General features: G+C 37.3%; 1 protein-coding gene across 2 annotated transcripts in view; it reads right to left on the minus strand.

The window, feature by feature from the left end:
• Positions 1-19,378, minus strand: part of WWC3 (WWC family member 3) — a 66,246-nt gene extending 46,868 nt beyond the window's left edge. For both annotated transcript variants that reach the window (XM_009885957.1, XM_009885956.1), the window contains exons 1-5: positions 19,271-19,378; positions 14,198-14,401; positions 11,064-11,140; positions 8,587-8,666; positions 2,224-2,353 (exon numbers count right to left, since the gene is read on the minus strand). In XM_009885957.1, coding sequence (XP_009884259.1) covers positions 2,224-2,353; positions 8,587-8,666; positions 11,064-11,140; positions 14,198-14,401; positions 19,271-19,286 — 507 coding nt within the window. In that variant the 5' untranslated portion in view covers positions 19,287-19,378. The remainder of the gene's footprint in view (positions 1-2,223; positions 2,354-8,586; positions 8,667-11,063; positions 11,141-14,197; positions 14,402-19,270) is intronic.
• Between the last annotated feature and the right edge of the window lie 1,106 nt (positions 19,379-20,484).

Genomic DNA, 20,484 nt, shown 5'->3' on the forward strand with positions numbered 1-20,484 from the left:
GCTTTCAAAACAACTAGTTTTTCGTAAGAAAACTTGTCTTGCCAACAACAGCTTTAAAATGTAGCATTTTCAAGAACAAAACAATGTCAAAATTGATAGGAAATTAAAAAACAAATTCTGGTCTCATTAGGGACATACTTATAATAGACTTGCACTTGTTTGACAAAGCTAAATAAATCCGTAACAGTAATATTCAACTAATTATAAAAAGACAAAGCACAGAAAAGTTTGGTGACAACAAAAAGAACGTGGGGTTTTTTTGGTCAAAATTTAAAAAAAATTATCAGACAGAAAGCTGGATATTTTTGCTGAGCACAGTAAGTTGGCAGAAATACACAATTTTTACAACTGTAGGTCTTGTAAATTATGGCATTTAATCCCTTATTACAATTGCAACAAAGCACGCAGAACTGTTTTGCATGCTAGGCCTGTGTGGAACAACTATTTTTTAGATTCTCCTGGACTTGATATCTATTATTGGATGCTATTATAACAGATTGCCATTATTTACAAAAACCCTCCTATACTGGTATTTCCTGCATGTCACGTAGACCCATGAAGAAGAATGGCAACACTTTTCATTTTTACTTCTGGCTTGTGCAAGCTCTACATTCTGGTGCTGCCAGCATTGCTCAGTCCTTGATGCTAAGCTTGATCCTAGACTTCTACCTCCCTCAACGCTGTATTTAAATAAAACTGCAAGTGCATTTAAAGTTGGTTTAACAGATATGATTTTCAAGGCATGTCAATGTTTACAGCTGGATTCAGTGCCACTGAGGACTGAAAATGTAAGGAAAAGGGGAAAAAAAAGAAATCTAGTGGGGCAGTCAAAACACGGCCGTAGTTAAGCTGCTCCAAGATCTCACACACAAGTCTTTAAATTACAAGTTAGTTTCCTAAAATGTGCGTCACTGCATCCATGAAGAACTGCCTTTCTAATCATTTCTTGCTAGCCAGGCATGTGGAAGACTGAGAATCACTTTAAAACTTGGCCAACACAAAATATCAAATATGTTAAAACTTGCCAAGGCAGAAACTTTTCATAGTGACTTAAGTGTTCTGTCTACTTGAACAAGGATTTGTGGTCCATCAGCTGACCTTTGGTTAATGCTTTGGAGACTGAATAATTGTATAACTGTGGAAATTCATTATATGTAGATTACAAGCTACCCATATCATTTAACAACTTAAAAAAAAAAAAAAAAAAGGAACAGCAAAACACTACTGCAGAGAAGACTGCAAGAAAATGTTTAAATGGCAGTATTAATTTAGTACAGTCCCAAAAATTTAGGTAACAAAGATGCCTTTTTCCATATAGTAGTTTGAAGACTGGGTGAAGAGAATTGTCCCTGTCACCTCTCTGTATCTGCAGCATATTTGGGCAAGTCTATACCGATGTCTCTGTGGTGGCAGAGGCTTGTGGTTCTTTGATCGTGCTCCCATCACATTAATAATGCAGACACAGCAACTGAGAGCTTGGAGCAGGATGCAGAATCCATTCAAAAGTTCGGTCGCTACTCAGGCATGTCTCCCCTCAACCCTCATTCTCCGATTCATAAAATAATTTAAAGCTTGCACGATGGTTTCTGTATATGTTGTATTTAATCATACTCTTTGAGGGTTTTGTGAGAACATTAGAAATTAATATGTGTCTTGACATGGGTACTTAACAGAAGAGTTTGGGGTGAAAAAAAGGAGAACTGCCAAACTGTGGCATTGTGTCATAAAGATCCAGTTTTGTGAAATGCCTATACAAGGGAAAACATGGTAGACAAACTGGTAAACTTTGTAGCGCATTTTAGCACACAATTCTCAGTCACACTTCATTATAGGTAATACAAAGAGACGTTACACAAAACAAAAAACAAATATGGTAAAACTTAAAGATTTTTTTTTTAAATGCAGTATAATTACTCCATAGTAGTCTTTAATATAGTCAGCAGCAATGGAAAGCTATATTCAATACAGACACTGATCTAAATGTAAGGATAGTACATTATCTAAAACAAAAATATGAAATGCATATGAAATCTGGCATTCACGGTCTACTGTGACTACTTACCTGTTTCAAGCTGCCTGCTACTGGCAATTATCAAACAGAAAAATCAGTTTAGGCCACTCCACTTCCTTATTTAACTTGGTAACCCCAATGCAATCACAAACAAGAAAATAGAGATAAGTTACTACTTTTCAGCAGCTATTTGTTCAGTAGCATATTTTTACCTGCATAAGGTCCTGCCTTTCTTTTTCACCTGTGCATATAGCTTTCTTTATGGTTCGAAGCTCACTCATTATAGCTTGTGCTTCATCCAATCTATAATTTGTATGAGCACTTGACATCTTACGATCAATCCTGTTGAAAAGATTAAGACAAATTCAGGAATTTTCACATATTAGAAAGCACACAGATGTTTTAAGAGCTCTTGTTTATGCATGTACCACTTTATTTCCAGGAATAAAATGATACTCTACTTGGATGTAACACAGCACCCAGTCCCAAATACACTCTAAAGACAAAGCAATGCAATTAACTACCCAGGTTTTGCAGAACCAACAGATTTCCTGGTTTTAATGTCCTAATACAGAGCTTGCTTACAGGCAATATCTTTACGCTGTATCACATAACAAAAGTAAAATCAACCTCACACTAACCTACACGGTAATAACTCAAAAGATAAAGCTATTAGCAGTCTAGCTGTCACATTTTCCATGCAGCACTACACATCGCAACATCTCTTCCAGGACTTCTATCTGATCTTGCTTTAGAAGTTTCTAACAAAGGCGTTTCACTTTCTTGGGAAGAAATTTCCAATTCCTAAAATTTTATTGCAAATGCTTTCCTGCCTTTATGGGCATCTTTGAGTGTCTTTTCTAGAAGACATCATCATCCTCTAGTAAGGAACATTACACGGGACCATCCCAGAAGATTTCAAATGCAAACTCAGCAAGGAGCAAGAGCACTATATGCTACATCAGGCTGAAGTACTACTAATGTTTCCACCTTGACATAAAAAAATCTCTCATCTTAAGTGGGACATCCACTGAGTTTTCAACTTTTTTTCAACAGTTCGCAGTAGTAAAGGACAGCAGATCAGGACACAGAAGTCTAGTCCAGTGTATCATCTTGATCATTTGCTTCGATTTACAGATAAAGAGCAAGACCAGACACTCTGCAGAACTTACTAGAAGTACCATTTGGTCTTGGATTGGCTATGGGATTTTAACAGGCTAGCCACAGCAATTAGTGAAAACTGTGCTAAATTCCTGTTAAAATACAAACCCCTCAATTTTCCTGTTAAGCTGGCATAGAAAATGTGTATATAGAACAAAGGTGGTATGTGCACTGGTCCCTAAGCCACTGCTAAGAACAAACATCTCCAGGAAAAGGTGTCTCTGGCTAACAGAATTCAAGATAAAACACACATCAGTCATTCTACAGGATATCAGTTTATAAAAAGATGTAGTAGGAGAGGGTATGCTATACATACATGGCAAGAATACTCAAACTCTATTTAAAACATTGAGAATAACTAAGAGTTTCAAGGTAGGTATTATATTAAGCTAAGAGTGCCAACAACACTCACTCAACATGTTCTGCCAGTTAAACAAAATCAGTGAAATTCCACTTGCAGATTACTTGTTTTAAAATTAAAGTATTAAAATGAAAAATCAAAAGGCGTGAATGAAAATCCTGTGGTTTTATCATGCAACTCAATAGTTAGGAAAAAAAACGCAGGTTGGCTTTCTACAGTTTTGGTTTTGTTTGTTTTTCTGACAGTTCCTGCTTTTAGAGACAACAAAAAATAAGTCTGAACCTCAAGCTTTCTACTTAAACACCATTTTCCCCACATCGCATAAGAAAATGTGTAAGTCTCTACGATTTTTGGTTCAAGAACAAGAAAGGACTTAAATGTCATGTGGATTAAAGTTGGGTTTTTTGTTTGATTGGTTCTGTTTTCCTTTTAGGATGCTTACTTGAGTCTTGATTAATTTTTAGTTAAAATCCCCAAAAGATAAAATCATGTTAAAACAACTAATCCAATTCACTAAAAGTTACATGAAAAAGATAACGTGGTTTTATCTGAAGGTTACCTTAATGTTAAGAACATAGGTTCCACCAAACGTTAGACCTGAAAACGCCTCCTACACAACTGCTCATTATACTGTTTGCCAGGTCCAAGGTGGCATTTCAGGAAAAGGAAATTATTTAATTTCAACCAGATTTTTGTCCAGTTACCCACATATTCATGTTCCTGGACGTCACTGTTGGAGCCCAACTTATGAATTGATATTTGTTTAAGGAAAGAATCAGAAAAGTTTCTACTGCCAGAAATATTTGAGCTTAAATCAGCATTGCTGTCAACCCAAACTGACTTAAGTATCTTACAAAATTACTTGTTATTTATTGTCTGTTAATTTTTTTTCCCCTCCTTTCATAAAGCTCTAGTTTTGAAAGCCACAAAGTTAACAGGAATCTTCCATTTTATTAATGGAAAACAGCATGACACGCATACAGATTAGACCTTTGTATGAATAAAAAGAACATTCAACTAATACACAAAACTATGAATAAAGTATACATTTTCTGGGGAAGACGTTTCTAGGATACGCAGATTATTAATACACTTAGAATACTTTCAGTCCTATAGGGCAGTTTCCATGTTCCTCTATTTTCCTCCACATGCTTTCAGAGATGTAGGACTCCCCCCACCCTCACCAAAGCACAGGTCTGTAGTCGAGTTAAAATCTAATTTTAAAGCTCTTGTCAGGTATCATATCCTCTAAACTGGTCTGTAGCTATAAATTGTTTAGTCAGTCCTAATTCCTTGTCTCTCCCAACTTCTATCAGCATTCCCTCCGCTCTCACAGCCAACTGGCCGAGTTTTCATTTCCCTTGCTGCTAAACGCCTTCTTCCTCCAAAATTCCTGCCTGCGATCAGAAGGGTCACTGAAAACACAGGGCAAGCAGGAACTGCTCCTCGCTCTCATTCCCTGCTGCCTGACGGGTCAGAGGAAGGGATTCATCCCAGGACAGGCTCATCTTTAACCCTCCAACTCCGGACTGCAACAGGATCAGCCACACCTTGGGGCAAAGGCACCCGTGGAGGCTGAGGAACGCTGTCACACACGTGGGATCTCTGCAAGGCTTAAAACGCTCAGCTCTACAAAGTCTCCAGTGGGCAAGGGCAGACTGTGATGTCCAAAGGCTTATCACAACATTGCCAAATGTGGATGAAACCATAGAAAATACAGCCCAAACAAAAAGCCGCAGCGCTACAAAATTTGAAATTCTGACTGTATTGGAGTTGTAGAGCTATTAAAAAACCCCTTCAATCCTCTCTCCCCCCACAAAACCCCACTTTTCTCTCGTTGTTCTGTGGTTGGGTTTTGTTGGTTGGTTGTTGGTTTTTTTTTTCCATTTTCCTCAAAGATGGCTAAGCCATTTTACTAAAACTGAAAAGAACAGAAAACAAAACACAGTCCAAGGCAGACACTGTACGTGGAAAATGTCAGTGCAAGAGATTTGCATTTAACAAAGGTATCTGAATTAGACAGCAACATGAAATGATGGAAATACTGAGCAACCTAACCACCCTAACCATAAAATTTGTCTCTTCTCTGAGAGCTATACCCAGCAGAGGTTGCAGAGGGAGTCCCACGGCAGCAGGTTCTGATACCTGCTCATATAATGCCATTCTGGTCAGACTTTCAAAGCAAACATTCAGCCAGATGTAAAGCCCAAAGTGTGACAGCTCCTAATATTGTTCTTGGCTTGTACTTGAAATAAAGCGAAGAACATGGCTTTAAAACAGCTGAACAGGATGCATGCCATTCTTGTTTGGCAGTTACTTGAAGATTTGACCTAGCACAAGAAGGAAAAAAAAATATGCAGACCAAAAATATAGAGAAGGTAACAAAAAGGGGAAATGTCTGAGATATAAGAAACTTTGATGTTCTGGTGTTTTTTTAAAGAAAAAAGGGGGAGGGTGGGGAGATCCCAGATTTTTTTTTTAAAGAAGGATCAACAAGTTTCTTTTCATACAGTACACTTACTCTGTGGATATGCAAAAAGTAAAATACTTCAGCTTCAGTACTTGACTTGAACGACCCCTTTCTCCTGACAAATAAAAGGAGTTGGGGAGGGATTGCTCAGGCACAACCTAGAGCACAGTTAGGCTTTTAACCTGACTTGTCTGCTGACAACATGAGAAGGCTAGAGAAACTTCTCTCTTCAGTTGTTAGACAGTGAGAGTACACTCCAAATTGTTTTACTTCATACTAGAAACAAAATACTCAAAAAAAGGCACATATCTTACCAGAAAGGCAATTAAAAATACTTACAAAACAAAACCCACAAGCTTTTGGTTCACAAGTGAAGAAGTCATTGCAGACAGCAGAGCTCAGCAAGGCACAAACACTGATAAATTCACTGCAATCCCGGATAACACACAGGGGAGATGTTCTCCCCAGCTTCAACAAGCAACAACAAATGCCACCCAGTGCAACAATGGGACAGAGTGACTGTAGCAACAGCAGCAATGAGCAGCACTGAAGCACTGAGTTGTCATGCTTCAACTTTTAAACTAGATTATTAGAGTGACCACTGACTAATCAAACGTGCTTTAAACTAATTCTTCTCTTGAATGTCTCTCCTATACCCCCATCCTGGACTACGGGCAACTTACTCGGGCTAAAATCCAAGACTAATACTTGCATTCTTAATCGTTCACAGACTGACTTTGCTGGACTATCTTAAATTAATTATATTAATTAAAACCATCTTGACTTTCAAATGGCCTTCAAATACTTTCATCATCCTAGTCAAGTGATCAGTCCTTTTATAAAACAATTGAACCTACACCCTTAAAATAACCCAATAACCAGGAGAAGGAAAACAAATAAAGAAAGCAGGAAAGGCAAAGCAATTCTTACTTACTTAAAAAAAAATATGATTAATCTTAAGACAAAATTGCTTTGTTCCATTACCGCTTATGTATCTAGGCCACCATCCTAAAACGCTGACTATACTTAAAATATTACTTAAAATATTTGCTGTTTCAATACACTGAGTGCTTTATTTTACTAATTTCCAGATAATATCATACATTAACAATTCCCCTACATGCCTGTAAATGGTTTGTGCAGTCAATAAAAATATATTTATGCTTGAAAATTATTACATTTTATCTGCCAATGAAGGATTTTAATTGAACATTCTCTGAAGCTTTTAAAATGCATTATAAAACAAAAGAACCTTCTAAGCTTAAAAAAAAAAAATCACCCCAAAAAAAACCAATATGAAGCACATGGGCTACTTCCTCTTCTTTAGAAGTAAAATCTGAGTATCTCCCTTTATATCGTTTTGTTAATGCAATACCAATCAAAATCAAAGTTGGAAAATAAGTAACCTAATTGCTCCAGGATCCCTGGAACTTTGCCAGGATTCCTGAAGCAAAAGTGTGCACCCATGCTCTGTACCACCAACGCAATAAATACACAGCTTCAAAATATTTCCACAGATACTGTACTTATGCTGCAAAACACATTAGACATGTGTTCCAATGTTTTCAGGAAGCGCCTGCATTAGGCAGTTTGTTCATATGCATGCTGGAAAAATGGCTGAGATTTCTAAATGCACAGCCACATGACCAAGGCAAACCCAAGAGCTGTTCAACATATGCTCTAGCCTCTGGCCCTGCTGACCAGATTTGGAAGTCACAACAACCTGTGTTTATCTGCCATCTTTTCCATGGCCTGGCAACTTCTCTCCCTATCCCACTGGCATTCCCGCGTATATGCTAAATGTGTAGGGGACTACGCGGAGTGCAGATGGAAGTCACTCAGTTCCCATCTGATGGCCTGCAGGATGAGTAGCAGGGAGAGGGCTACCCCAGCAGTTTAACAACCTTTGCCACCACTGAGCATGATGGAAACAGAGCACAGGTTGCTTAATAGCCCTGGGAGCAATGGCAAATTGCCCCGAGCTACCTTTCCTCGCAGGGAGGAGACAGAGTCACGTTTATATGCACCAATTCTGCAGACACGCAACAAAATCCAAGGTCTCACAGACGATCAGATGTACTGCAGACACATAAATAAGCTATACTGTGCAGAATGAGACGGCCCGACCATCAGGTAGAAGTAGAAGCAGTGTTGTGGCACATGGCCTCCCCCAAGAGACGTATCGTGCGCAGCCAGAAAGCCTTGGTACTGTTCACAACATAACTACTCCACTGCCTGGTGCTTCTGGCTATGCTCCACACAGTAGGTATCAGACATAAAAAATTTTTAAAAAGTATTTTTAAAATCTAATTCCACCTTAAGAGCATTTTCAGGAAGAGTTAAAGAACCGGGCCTAAAAAACTGTTTTTTCATGTCCATCTATGAAATCATCATTCCAATCAATTCTATCCAACCCTTCTTCCATCATTTCATGCTGTTCTCACCCCACATCACTGTCATAGCAGAAACTCTGAATCAAAGCAATTAAGAGGTTTCAACCTTTTTTTTTGGCAACGGTTTTCTAAGAAATTCATTCCAAGGGGAATAAAGAAAAAAATATCCTCCCACAAATTCTTAACTTACTCTTGCAGAGTTTCCACTCCTTTTTCCTTATATTGCAGCTCCTGCTTCATCTGTGCCAATTCTCGTTTTAGCCTAGAAAGCTAAAGATAACAAAATAAAGTAATAATATGTAACAGAAACTTTCATAATAAAAATAATTGTTTTTCAAATACAATATCTTAAGTTACTTTAAAAAAAATGGAAGTGATGATCTAAGGCGTCTTCTTTTTATGCTTTGAAATTTGCATTAACATAACAGAAGACTTTTTGAAACATAAGACCCAATCAAAGAGCGGTCACAACATTCAGCTTTCAGAGTATAAATTTCCTCATCTATTCTGTTGGTTTTCTACCTCCAATAGCTTATGCTAACAGCTAGCAAGTTTCAATACACGTGATTTTTCTCCTCCCCTTGTAGCAGACAAATAGCTCTCAACTGTCTTCAGCTCTTCAGTCAACTTAAAAAAAGACTGAACATTCAACGCTATTAATTTTTCAATCTGGGAAAACAAAAAAATCACTCACAACAGAACTGACCTCTCGCCCATAAATGGCAGCCTGATCTTCCACAGTTATTTTCATATTGTCCTGCCCTCTCAATCCCCCTACCAATTACCCTGACCCAACTAGCAAGCATAAATCAAAAGTGACAAAGCAGCGATGTCTCCAAAAACACATTTCTGTGGTTTTATGAAAACAGTTACCTGAGTAGGTTGGGCAGACCTTAGAAGAGCGCTATCAGCACCAAGAATGATCTGCAAAGAAACAGCTTCTTGCCCTCTGAAGCTGATAGAAAACTGAGGGCAACAGGGAGGGGAAGATGCAAGGGACTACAGGCAAATGAGTGGAATAGAGAGAGATGTTTCAGTGTGGAGTGGTGACATGTAAAACTGAGCTGAGAGCCCAAAGAGAGGCAGGGATGGAAGAAAAAAAGCTATCTCTTCTCAAGCTATCAAATTTGGTACCTTTTCTAAAATTTACCCAGAGTGCTCTGTATTTCCACACGTATGTCAACACAAGACAAAACTATTAGTAAAAAATAGAGTAAAAAAAAATCCTACATATCCAGGCATAGATTAATTTTGTCAGCTCTAGGTCAAGGGTGAAAGGCTTCACAGCAGTTCCAGGGATACAAACCAGGACTGCCAGAGTCCCATCATCCTGCGTGGCCCTCCCTTCCCTATGTTCTTGCCCTTTCCTCAAAACTTATCGCACCAGCCCCCCAAAAAACCCTATACCTTCACCACCACTTTCAACACTCACCAAAAGTAAAATGAAAAAATGCATAACTAATATCATGTGCAAACACTTTATAGTCAATATTTTATTCTATTACCTGAAACAACTCAATGCCTATGCACACATTCAGTTGAACCATTTATTTTGTTTTAACATGAAGAAACAGAAACAGTTTGGTAAGTGAAGACCTTGTTTATTTTCTTTAAATATTATTTAAATAAATAAGGCTTATTTTCTTGTTTAGAATATGCTGACATTTAGAGTATGTAAAACAAGCAAACACTAGTCAGCATGTAGTAAACTTATACAGATAGAATAAATGCCTTTGAAGGGTGGCGAACGGGATTTATTTTCAGAGGCACTCATGTGAAAAGTGGTCACTACAACAAAAATGGAACACTATCCTGCAAAGATAAGTATTTTTTATTTATTTTGTGAGCTGAGTGCCTGGCATGCTAAATCCCATTTTATCCATTAATAAAGAGAAACATACAATTTAGGAATAGGTTCTAGAGCTTAATTTTATAAACTGCTTTTTGTAATTGTTTACGACTGCTGTATCAATTTGCTTGAAACCAATGTGCAGACTTCAACTCTTTGCTAAAGCAGCGTGAGAGAAATTCAAGAAGTCAACTATTCTTCCTTCAGCAAAGACAGTACCAAAACCATGATTCTAGTTTAAAAATAAATATAAAAATGGAACATTTTTATTACAGAACTGCCTGTCACTGTCAGAATGCTTAAACTCTCCTCCCCTCACAGGAGCTATAAAGTTCTATTTGGCCAACATGCCTACTGAATTGTGAACAGATTTCCAAATACATGGCTAAATCTAGAGTTCAGTGACATCCACAGAACCCCACTGAAAATGGGTAAATGGGAAAATATGAAGACAGTGGTTTTGAACTGCACTTAATCAAGAAAGAATTTGGCTGCAGAGTATTTACTACTTGTGGCAGTTTGCACAGAGAAAGCAATTTCTGAAAGCCTGGCTGAGTGTGCCTCTGACATCCATGACAAAAATCTTTACGCATGTAACATGGAAAAAGCATTACTTTGCAAGTCACTGAAATGCAGTAAAGATAGACTCATTTTAACAGAACAATAGGTCAGTGTAGAAAAACAAATTTTATTATGATATTTCAAAAAATGTGTGCAACATCAAGTGTAAATGCTAACGTAAAAGAAAAACACAGTCCCCCTTCCCTTCTCTATGCCCAATTCGTATTTTTACAAAATGAAAAAAAAAGATTACTCACTCTGTCACGACGGCTGGCTATTTCTGCTTTAATCTGATACGGATCATACTTGGTATTAGTTGAAAATCCAGAGAATGCTAAACAGATGGAAAACAGTATTTTACATTGATTTTTTTTTTCTTCTTTAATACACTTGTTAAGATGTGGCACTATTTAAAAGACCACTGCATCCATTCTTTGTGTTACAAGTCACTAGGTTTTAGAATAATTTATTAAAGTACAACTTTTAATACAATGTATTAAAGTACAACTAAAGAATTACCTTTGGCCTGCCTGAAAGGTGTTTGTTTTTTTTTTGTCCTGAACAATAACAAAAATTGTATATAGCAGCACTGCATATTGCCTAAAATCAACCAACTTCCATGAAAGGATGGTGGCATTTATTCATGCAAGCAGTTTGTGTAACATCAACAATTGCCAATTGCTTCCTAGGTATGTTGAATTAACGGTATGATAGGGACTAAAGAAAAAAAAAAAAACTAGAGTCAGAACAAAATTCAATCAGCTACAGAGAGAAGTTGCCTGCTAAAGCAACAGTGTAGAGAATCGACATACAGATCAACCTCTGGCAAGTGAGCTCTTAACACAGCATATCTAGAGTCAGGCAATGATTTCAAGCCGTGGCATTACAAGCTAAAGCCTAGACAGGTGAAGTAAAGGTCCTAGAGGATAAGCAAGGCAAGACCAACTATGATTTATAGAGAGCCATTCACAGCAGCAATGGCCCACTGAAAAATTCCTGGTATGTGAGCGGATGGGGTTGCGCTGTTAGACCTACCATATTTTTGTAAAGCTGAAGGCTGCTGCTTTGAAACCCCTATCCGTGTCTGTGTTGCACTGAGCCTTTTGACTCTCAAAAGAATACTGCAACGCCAAGGTCATGTCAAGCATGCAGGAACTTGCCAAAATGAGTAGTCATGCCTGGACTAATTCTCTAAATCCAGGATTTTCTGTGGATTTTTTTTTTTTTTTTTTTTTTTTAACAGTGCTGATCACAACTGAGTCACAAAACTGCTGCATGGGCACCTCCCTGCCAACCCACAACTGCTGAGCTCACACCACCTCCCACTCATGAGCACACGACACTGAGTCAATGGCAGCACCCACAAACAAAAAGGAGGAAAACAGTTCATGAAGTTTTAGTTCTTTTAATTCAACAGATGAAAATAAGTGGTGGTGGAGGTAGGAATATGCACAATATATGCGCGCAAGTTTGGCCATCTAATTGCACTTGAACTAGGAGCCTGAGATTTCTGTACAATAAATGAAGAAGCAAGCATCCCAAAGTAGTGTGGAAGAGTTGCATTAAGAAAAATAAGTGGAGAAGCCTTGTGGAACCTTGAGTTGACAGCATGATTAAACTCCAAAGGGATTTTTTTTTTTTCCTTTAAAGACATCATCTGACTAATCAGCCCATCCCATTTTCACAAAACAGATGCATGTGACCTTAAACCAATATAAAATTAACACATCTGTAGAAAATTATTTTTGCAACTCAAAGCAAGTGAATGGTTTTATCTAAACAATTTTAGAGTATCTTATTATCAATTCCACAGATATACCTAAAAAAAAACAACTATCAGAAGACTGAGAAACATAAAAGTCAATTGACAGCATTTGCATTCATGCTACAGATAACCTCCAATTTTTCCATTTTCAGTCATATTTTGTTGCTGTTTCAAGCAACTTGTTTTTCCAAGAGCTTTAAAAATATGAAAAACAGGTTATATTTTTCTAGTATATTATCATCTTCAACAGAAGTTTCTTTCTGTATATTCACCTGAAGTAATTCAACAAAATACCCCACAGAACTATTGCAAATTTTCTCATAAAATAGATGACACTATCTTTTACCCTATTCCAAGTCTTTAAACAGTAGTTAAACACTGTTTAAACAATGATTTCTTTTTTAAAATTTATTTCTTATTAAGAAAAAAGATTAATCTTTCTTAATAATTTTTAAGAAACTTGAACGTAACAGGGAGAAATAAGACTGTTCAGTTATGTGACAAAATAAACCACAAAATAACTATATTTAAAATTAAATAAAAAGATGAGATAATCCCAGTTCAACAGTAAAAGGACACTTGGTCAAGACCATCTGGGACACCTCAGCCCTAGAAAATATCTTTTATTCAGGATTTTGGCATAGATATGAATTACCTTGGATTAATAAATGCCACTGGATCAGTAGCTAAATACTTCTATCCAGAGGCCTACTTTCACCCCCCCTCCACGGTCAAGTTTCTTGAACATTTTCAGAAAGGGCTAAGCTGAGCTTCCCATATTTATCAAGTACTTGGCATTTACCAGCAAATCCTGCAGTTAAACAATGGCTGTACACACGGTGGCCACTGAAAAGCCACCAGTGCAGTGAAACTCCACTACATTTCCACACGGCTGGTGAGTACACTTCTTTCAACTAGACTGTTTTGACTCCAGTAAAGACACCTTTTCGTACTGCACCAGCCAACAGCCATGACAGCGGTGCAACGACTTCAGATTTCAGAAAAAAATCTATCATCTACTCCAAGCTACCAGAGACACATGAAGAATTAAAAGGGCGTGAAATCAAGGCTCAATGACCTACACCACCAGCATTACGATCAGAGGCTGGCACTCAAGAATGAGGTGCATTAATGAAACACCACCTTCTCCTTCATGGTCAGAGGTACTCTTGAGCACACCACCTTGTCCCTAACTCTTTAGAAAAAGTTGACCACGACCACTCTTTAAAAAACCACAGATCCGCAGAAGGCTTCCCCTAACCTGATGGTTCCCCCCGATATCGAATAATCTATGAATTTAGGAGTGCAAGTAGGTGGCTGGTGGCAAGTAGGTGGCTGGTCCAGCAACATTCAGTCTTGTCTTTGTTGCCTTGCACAAAGCATTACTATGGCTAGCTCCAAGATGGCTAGAGATGCTAGCTGGGATATATCCCTCTTTAATGTCAAAAAGACATATTCTAATAGACCTAACAGGAAATGGAAGTCAAAGGATAGCGCAAAGTGATCTTCTGTAGTCAGGATCTTCATTCAGAAGAGAACTGAGTGACAGAAACACTTCACAGTATTTCTTACATTACACATTGTGAGAGGCAGGTGGGTAAATCAAGAAAAGACTAGTGAACTCACAGCTGGCATAAGAACGGCTGTCATCCTCACACATTTTGTGCAATTGTTGATATTCTTCCTGGGCTAGTTCAAAACGCTGCTGCTTTATTTGGTATATCTCTTTCTTGGCATTGAGTGCCTCCTGGGCAACTATTAAATATTCCTTTAGCATGCGTTCCTGCTCCCTCCTCCATTGCTCCCTTGGGTCCTCGATTTGTGTGAGCTCTAAGGAGAAAAGCATAAAAAAATAATTTGTAACACATTTTATCCCAAAGCACAAATTATTTTGTTAAGATCTGTTTTCAACTAGCACACCTGACACTACACAGTGCTCAAAATCACTCCAGCCTGGATGAGAAGAATGAAGGATGAAGAATAAAGAACAGGAAAAGCCCTGTCAAATATAACAGGCATTTAAATTTGATTTTTTTTTCTTTACAAACTAGAGCAAACCCAATGAAAACAGGTTTTTTGCTCTAACCTTCCCTCATAGCCAACCTGAAAATTCTGAGAACTACCTAAAAGCCCAGAATCATATACGAGAGTGACAGATATCGCAGCACTTAACCCATAACTCTATAAATGACTGGAACAACCTTAAGATACTACATACAACTTCACAAGTATAACATCCTGAAAGGTCACTGACTACACCTGCATAATTAAGAATAAGGTCACTCAACAGAAATGTTCACATTTTAATCTCAAATCCATAAAAGAATTTAAATTGCTTCTTTTTTTGTCTTAAGAAACAGCACTCTCATGCATTCCCTTTCCAGGGTTTAAAGCAGTTCATATTCAAACACAAATATAAAATATGTTTCCAGCACAAAATCTATCCCGTATATACTGATTTTCAAAGCTATGACCGTACAGCAATCTCTTTGCAGTTCAAAGAAATTTAAGAAGGACACATGCATTAAAATCCTAAAAAAATATTGGTTCATTTGTTTTCTTTTTGTGGTGACGCTCAAGCTACCAAATATGTTTTATAGGAGGACGTACATGTAAAGTCTCATGTTTAAGTGAATGTTAATTTCTGATGATTGAGGCTCTACTGGCAAGATGCTGCTGCAGATGCAATGTCAGTGTTCAAAGTAGCGGCAGAACCTGCAGCACAGTCAGGAGGCTAAGCACCTAGTCATTTTTTCCAAACTTTGTTTCTCACGAGAGATGAAAGCCAGTACTGTTTTGTATTAATCTTGTGTACATAATCCAGTATGTTGGTGTCAGTGACAAAATAAGAAACTCTAAAAGATTGAGCCCAGCATATTAAGAACTCTAACCATGTCAAGGTCACGCTAGCAGCTCTACCATTGGAGAGCCATCTGAAAAGCACATAAACAAAACCACGAAGTTCATCTATGAGCAGTATTTCCAACAGATTCATGTATTTGGTTCCTAACAAGCTTTTCTCTCAACAGCTGTAACTTTTCTCTCCCCACAACTCCTCACATTCCAAACAGTATGAAGATTGTGCCTACAGTTCTGCAATTTCTCCTCACATCCCAGGGACCCTCGATTCCCAGCAATACCTTCTGGCTCCAATGCCTCCAAACTACCCCTGCAGCCCAGGACAGGATGTGCTGTGGCTTATTCCAGTCTCCATAAATCCTTCTCAGCACGCAGGGCAAGCAGAAGAAAATAAGAGTTCACATTGCAGCCCATCCTTTACTGAGGACACGACAATTTGCAATGCTACCTCATCTGTCCATAAGTATTCCTGAAATCTGTGCAAATTTAATATTCCTAAAATTGCTAATCCTCTGTGGAAATTACACAGAAATTAATAAATATTTATGAGACAGAGAAGCTGGGTCCTAATAAGTATATCTTTTTGAATAGGAAATTAGCAGTTCTAATATCAATAAACAGCCAAGGCTAAAATGTTATGTAGTATCACACATTAAGCTTCTGAGATCCTATACTACAGGACACTGCATCTCTTCTTGAATTATTTCAGAAGCTTTCTCAAAAGCTAGCAACATTCTTCTCAGGCAGAAAACTTTTCCAGTACAGTAGTGAGGTTCTCTTCTGTTTTACAAAGAAGAGAAGCTTCACTTTGCCCTGGATTTCTACACAAGTTTGCCATGCAAGAACAAAACTAAAGCTACATTGTATGATAAAATTCACTTCCTTCATTTCTTTATAACCAATTAAGAAAAAAAACCCAACAACAACCAAACAAAACTACAGTAATTTAAGAACAGCCCCATACAAATGCAGAGAATATATTATTCCCTCACTGGGGAATGCCCAACTGGTTAAAGGAGACTTCAAAGGCTCCCAAGACTCTGAGGAGGAGGGAAAGGAATTCTGTGGCTGGCAGCCACCAAGGTTTTTAAGCAATGGTTGGACAAAAGCCAAGAGCAGCTTAGTAAGGGTGTCAACAAAGTACTGAATTTACAGAACAAGATGGAGATCAGGGTTGGAAGCACCATTGAGATTTACAGAAGATTCCTCTGTTCCTGGGGTTTTTCAATATAAATGGAAAGTTATTGCCTAGAAATCTTTTTATTACTTTCTGGGTAAACAAACATAGCAAGAGGCTTGGAAAAAATCAGATGTATTACTGTTTGTTTGGGTTTCTTTAAAAGGTGCAAGGGCAAAAATCTTGAGACAGTGCACAAAGTGTGAGAGGTCCCTGGTAAGCATAACTCCAGAAAGACTCTCTTTGAATTACCCCTTGCATTTTCTCACAGTGTTTTCTGAAACCGAAGCACTTCTAACTGTTTTGTCAATTAACACAGAACTCCAGCGCTTTATAAAGCATTTAACCTGACCAGCGACACAAGGCAGTCTGAATGTTTTCACATGGAAGTTGCCATTCCAACTGTTTTAGACAGAGTTCAGAATATATTTTAGACATAGTTCAGAATATAATGTAAGGGACTCACTTCAGAAAAATATTTCTTCAGTTCCTATACCATCTCTGCCACTTGCCTGACACCATCTCATGATGCACATGATTGTCGACTCATTAGTTCTCACTTCTACAAAAGAGGTTAATGCAGTCTTGATTGGTACCTTTGTTGTCCACAGTTTAAAATTGGACCGAGTATCCTACTAATTTCTGAATAATGATTATCCAGCTATAATATCAACTCTGTCTTCTCTCTGAATATAAATCTTGCTTGTATATGCAAGCACTGTATTAGCCTGAGGGTGACAAACCCATTTTGCTGTGACGGTTGAATTACCATTTAGGATAATATCTGTGGGTTGCAAGTAATTAGTTATCATGAAAGAGACAAATTTTGCAACCTTGTTAATTGCAAAATGGTTCTTTTCACTCTGTTCAGCACTGGCCCTATGAAGTTGCTATCCCTCTGTTCATATATTACCTTTATTTAATTCCTAATATGATTAGCTTTACTTTCCCAGACACATTTATATTAATCTCTTTCTGTGCCTTACCACTGAGCATTTGGGAATACAGTTTCTCTCTGCAAAGACTCTTCTACAGTTTTTGCTCTCAACTGCACAGAAAAAAAATGCAAGCCAGATCTGACATGTCTACAATCATTAATATCCTTTCTGTAAGTTCAAACTTGATGTCTGTGGTAAAGCAGCTAATAACAAAGTCTGAAAAGCAAAGGGGAGTGATTTTTTTTTGCATGCGATGGTGATCGTTATTCCTATCAAAGACACCTATTGGTAGTATGCTTTAGTAGCTTTTTTAGGCACCACATTGCAATGGGAGTTCATGTTCTGTTCGTTATCTGTCAGGACTCCTAAAGCCTTTTACAAAGTTCAAGAAAAAAAAGAAGACTTGCCAATATCCTTGTTTGTGGTTTGTTTTTCCTTTAGTATGAGCGTGAAAGCACATGTACATACACTGGTGCAAGTGCACTCCATTACTTTACTCCGATGTAAACCTCACTTTTTATTAAACTTCAGCATTAACTAAAGTTACCATGACAGTTTAAATGTCAATCATTAAGCTACTGCTACTTTTAAACAGAGTTATTGTAAGAATTACCTAATAGTCTATATTTATTGCCTTTCAATTGTCTCAGCTATCTATCCTTGTGATCAGTGCATTAACAGCTCTTTAAAGCTTATTATTTAATTTGTGATATTTGTTAATTTCACAACAAATAAGTGCCTGTGTGGGTCAAACAATATCACGGGAACATTTGTTTTTCTGTTGGGTTTTTGGGGTTTTTTTTAAATAAGTAATTGTGAAACCACAGTACACAAGTAATTCCAATGATGGCAGGAAGCCAAAAACTATTTCTACGCTTTTATTTTTTAATTGACTAGATTAGTAGATAGTATTGAGGTTGTTTTTGCAGATTATGCTATTTACCATTGCTGTGATAGCCCATATAACTACTTTCTTCTTTCCTCCCTCCCCACCAATTGCCAATTCCCACAATATTGAAAGCATTCACTCATTGATGATAAGAAGCTTAATGACAGCAGCACAACAGTAACAGCAGCAGTAGTACAAAGCTGTAAAGATAAGACTTTTTTTTTTTTTAAAAGTGTAACTAGCGAATTTGCCAGACAGTGGCGATACGAAGCTCAGCAATAGTCCAAAAGGAAAAACACTGGACATTTCTCCCTCTTAGTTTCTAAAAGGGACATCTGCTGGTTTTTTGATAGTACTTTGTACTGCATTAAGGCATAAAGCATACACTGCTTAAGAGAGGATGAGATTATTGTATTTCATAGTGCTCCTAATTAAAAATCAGCACTTTTCTCTCAGAATGTATTTTGTTTTTCAATGTAGAAGAGTAAACTATGGATGACTGGAAAAATAGGAAATACAAGAGTACAGCATGAAAATCTTCTTAATTGACACATGACAAAAAGCAATAACAAAATTACCGATACTCCACAGTATGACAAAGCAAAGCAAAATAGTTTTATACACTATAACTAAATCATAGGTTGTAAAATTCTTTACAAATGGAAGAAGAATTGTGCCCCTGTTTGAATGATGAGAAAACAGATACTGCAAGAAATCCATTGCATACATTTTCTCACTGTAGCATAAGATGCATAAATGGTATCCGAAACAAAGTTAGTGCCACCAGTTAACATCAGGTTGCTAGGATTCCTCAAAATAATCATACATCTACTCACGATTTATGTGGTCCATATAATAAACTCCAATCTGTTGATCGTAAACAGTTTCCCATCCTAAAGGAAGCTCATCACCAACACAGTCAGCAAATGTCAATGGCTTTGTAATCCTGTAAAAATAAAAATAACAAAAATAAATACAAAAGGTGCAGAGTTTACAGTGCAATGAATGTTATTACATGTTTTGAAGATACCTCCATCATTTGATCACAAACTAGTTATGCTGCTTAGGAATGTGCTAATAATGACAAACATACAGTTTCAAAATAAAATTTCATTTAAACATGCTGACAGATACTCCCCGAACAGGTACAACAAGCTTCTCCCTTCAAGTTTCTATGTTTAACAGTTTAATTACAATGGCATGCAGTCCTACCAGTTTTTCTCCCATATTGCAAAGAACACAACGTGAAGCTGGAGTTCACCACCGATAAAAATTACTAGAAGCTTTATAGGCTTTAACTTCTTTAAGGTGTCAAAGCAGTATAATTGTTTGTCCTTAAAAAGATGAAATAAAAATTAAGAAAGCACTACAGAATAGAATTCTATTCTCTTCAGTTATACATGTCCAACTATTAACGATATTCTTTTGGTCCGGACCCATCCAAATCACTTCCTCTCCCTCAAAAATAAAAGAGACAAGTGTGTCTAAAGAATTCTGAAGCCATTAGAGCAGAAATGGTAACTAATAAGTAACAACATTACTATCTAGCAGCTTAAAATATCACACCCCTTGCTAGGCAAACTCTTGATAGACCAGTGGGTAACAGAAAACCAAAACAGCAATTACACTATTGACAGGAATGTTGAAAATACTGGGTTACAAATGCCACAGAACGACTCTAAACTAGCACTGTTCTAGAACATCAAGGTATATTAAAAAACTACGGAGAAAAAATGATGCAAATGAAAAAATCCTTAACATTTAGTTGAATCACGTCTATTTCCCAAATCATCATTTTAATCATTACTTAACCCCTAAGAAAATGTTTTCCTCTAAAAGCTGCCATAAAATTCCTTTACAGAAAAGCTATTAATATAGTAATTTCAATTATACATGGGGTATAGATCCAAAACTTTCAACGTTTATTTGTTGAGGCATTTCTAATACGGAGAATGATGACAGCTTTGCAAACTTTAAATCCATGTATTAATTCAGGGACTGACTTAGGTTCAGCATAAACTACGGCATAATACTATTTGGCATAAAATGG

The sequence above is a fragment of the Charadrius vociferus genome, unplaced genomic scaffold (assembly GCF_000708025.1).
Source record: "Charadrius vociferus isolate BGI_N301 unplaced genomic scaffold, ASM70802v2 scaffold105, whole genome shotgun sequence".
NCBI lineage: Eukaryota > Metazoa > Chordata > Aves > Charadriiformes > Charadriidae > Charadrius > Charadrius vociferus.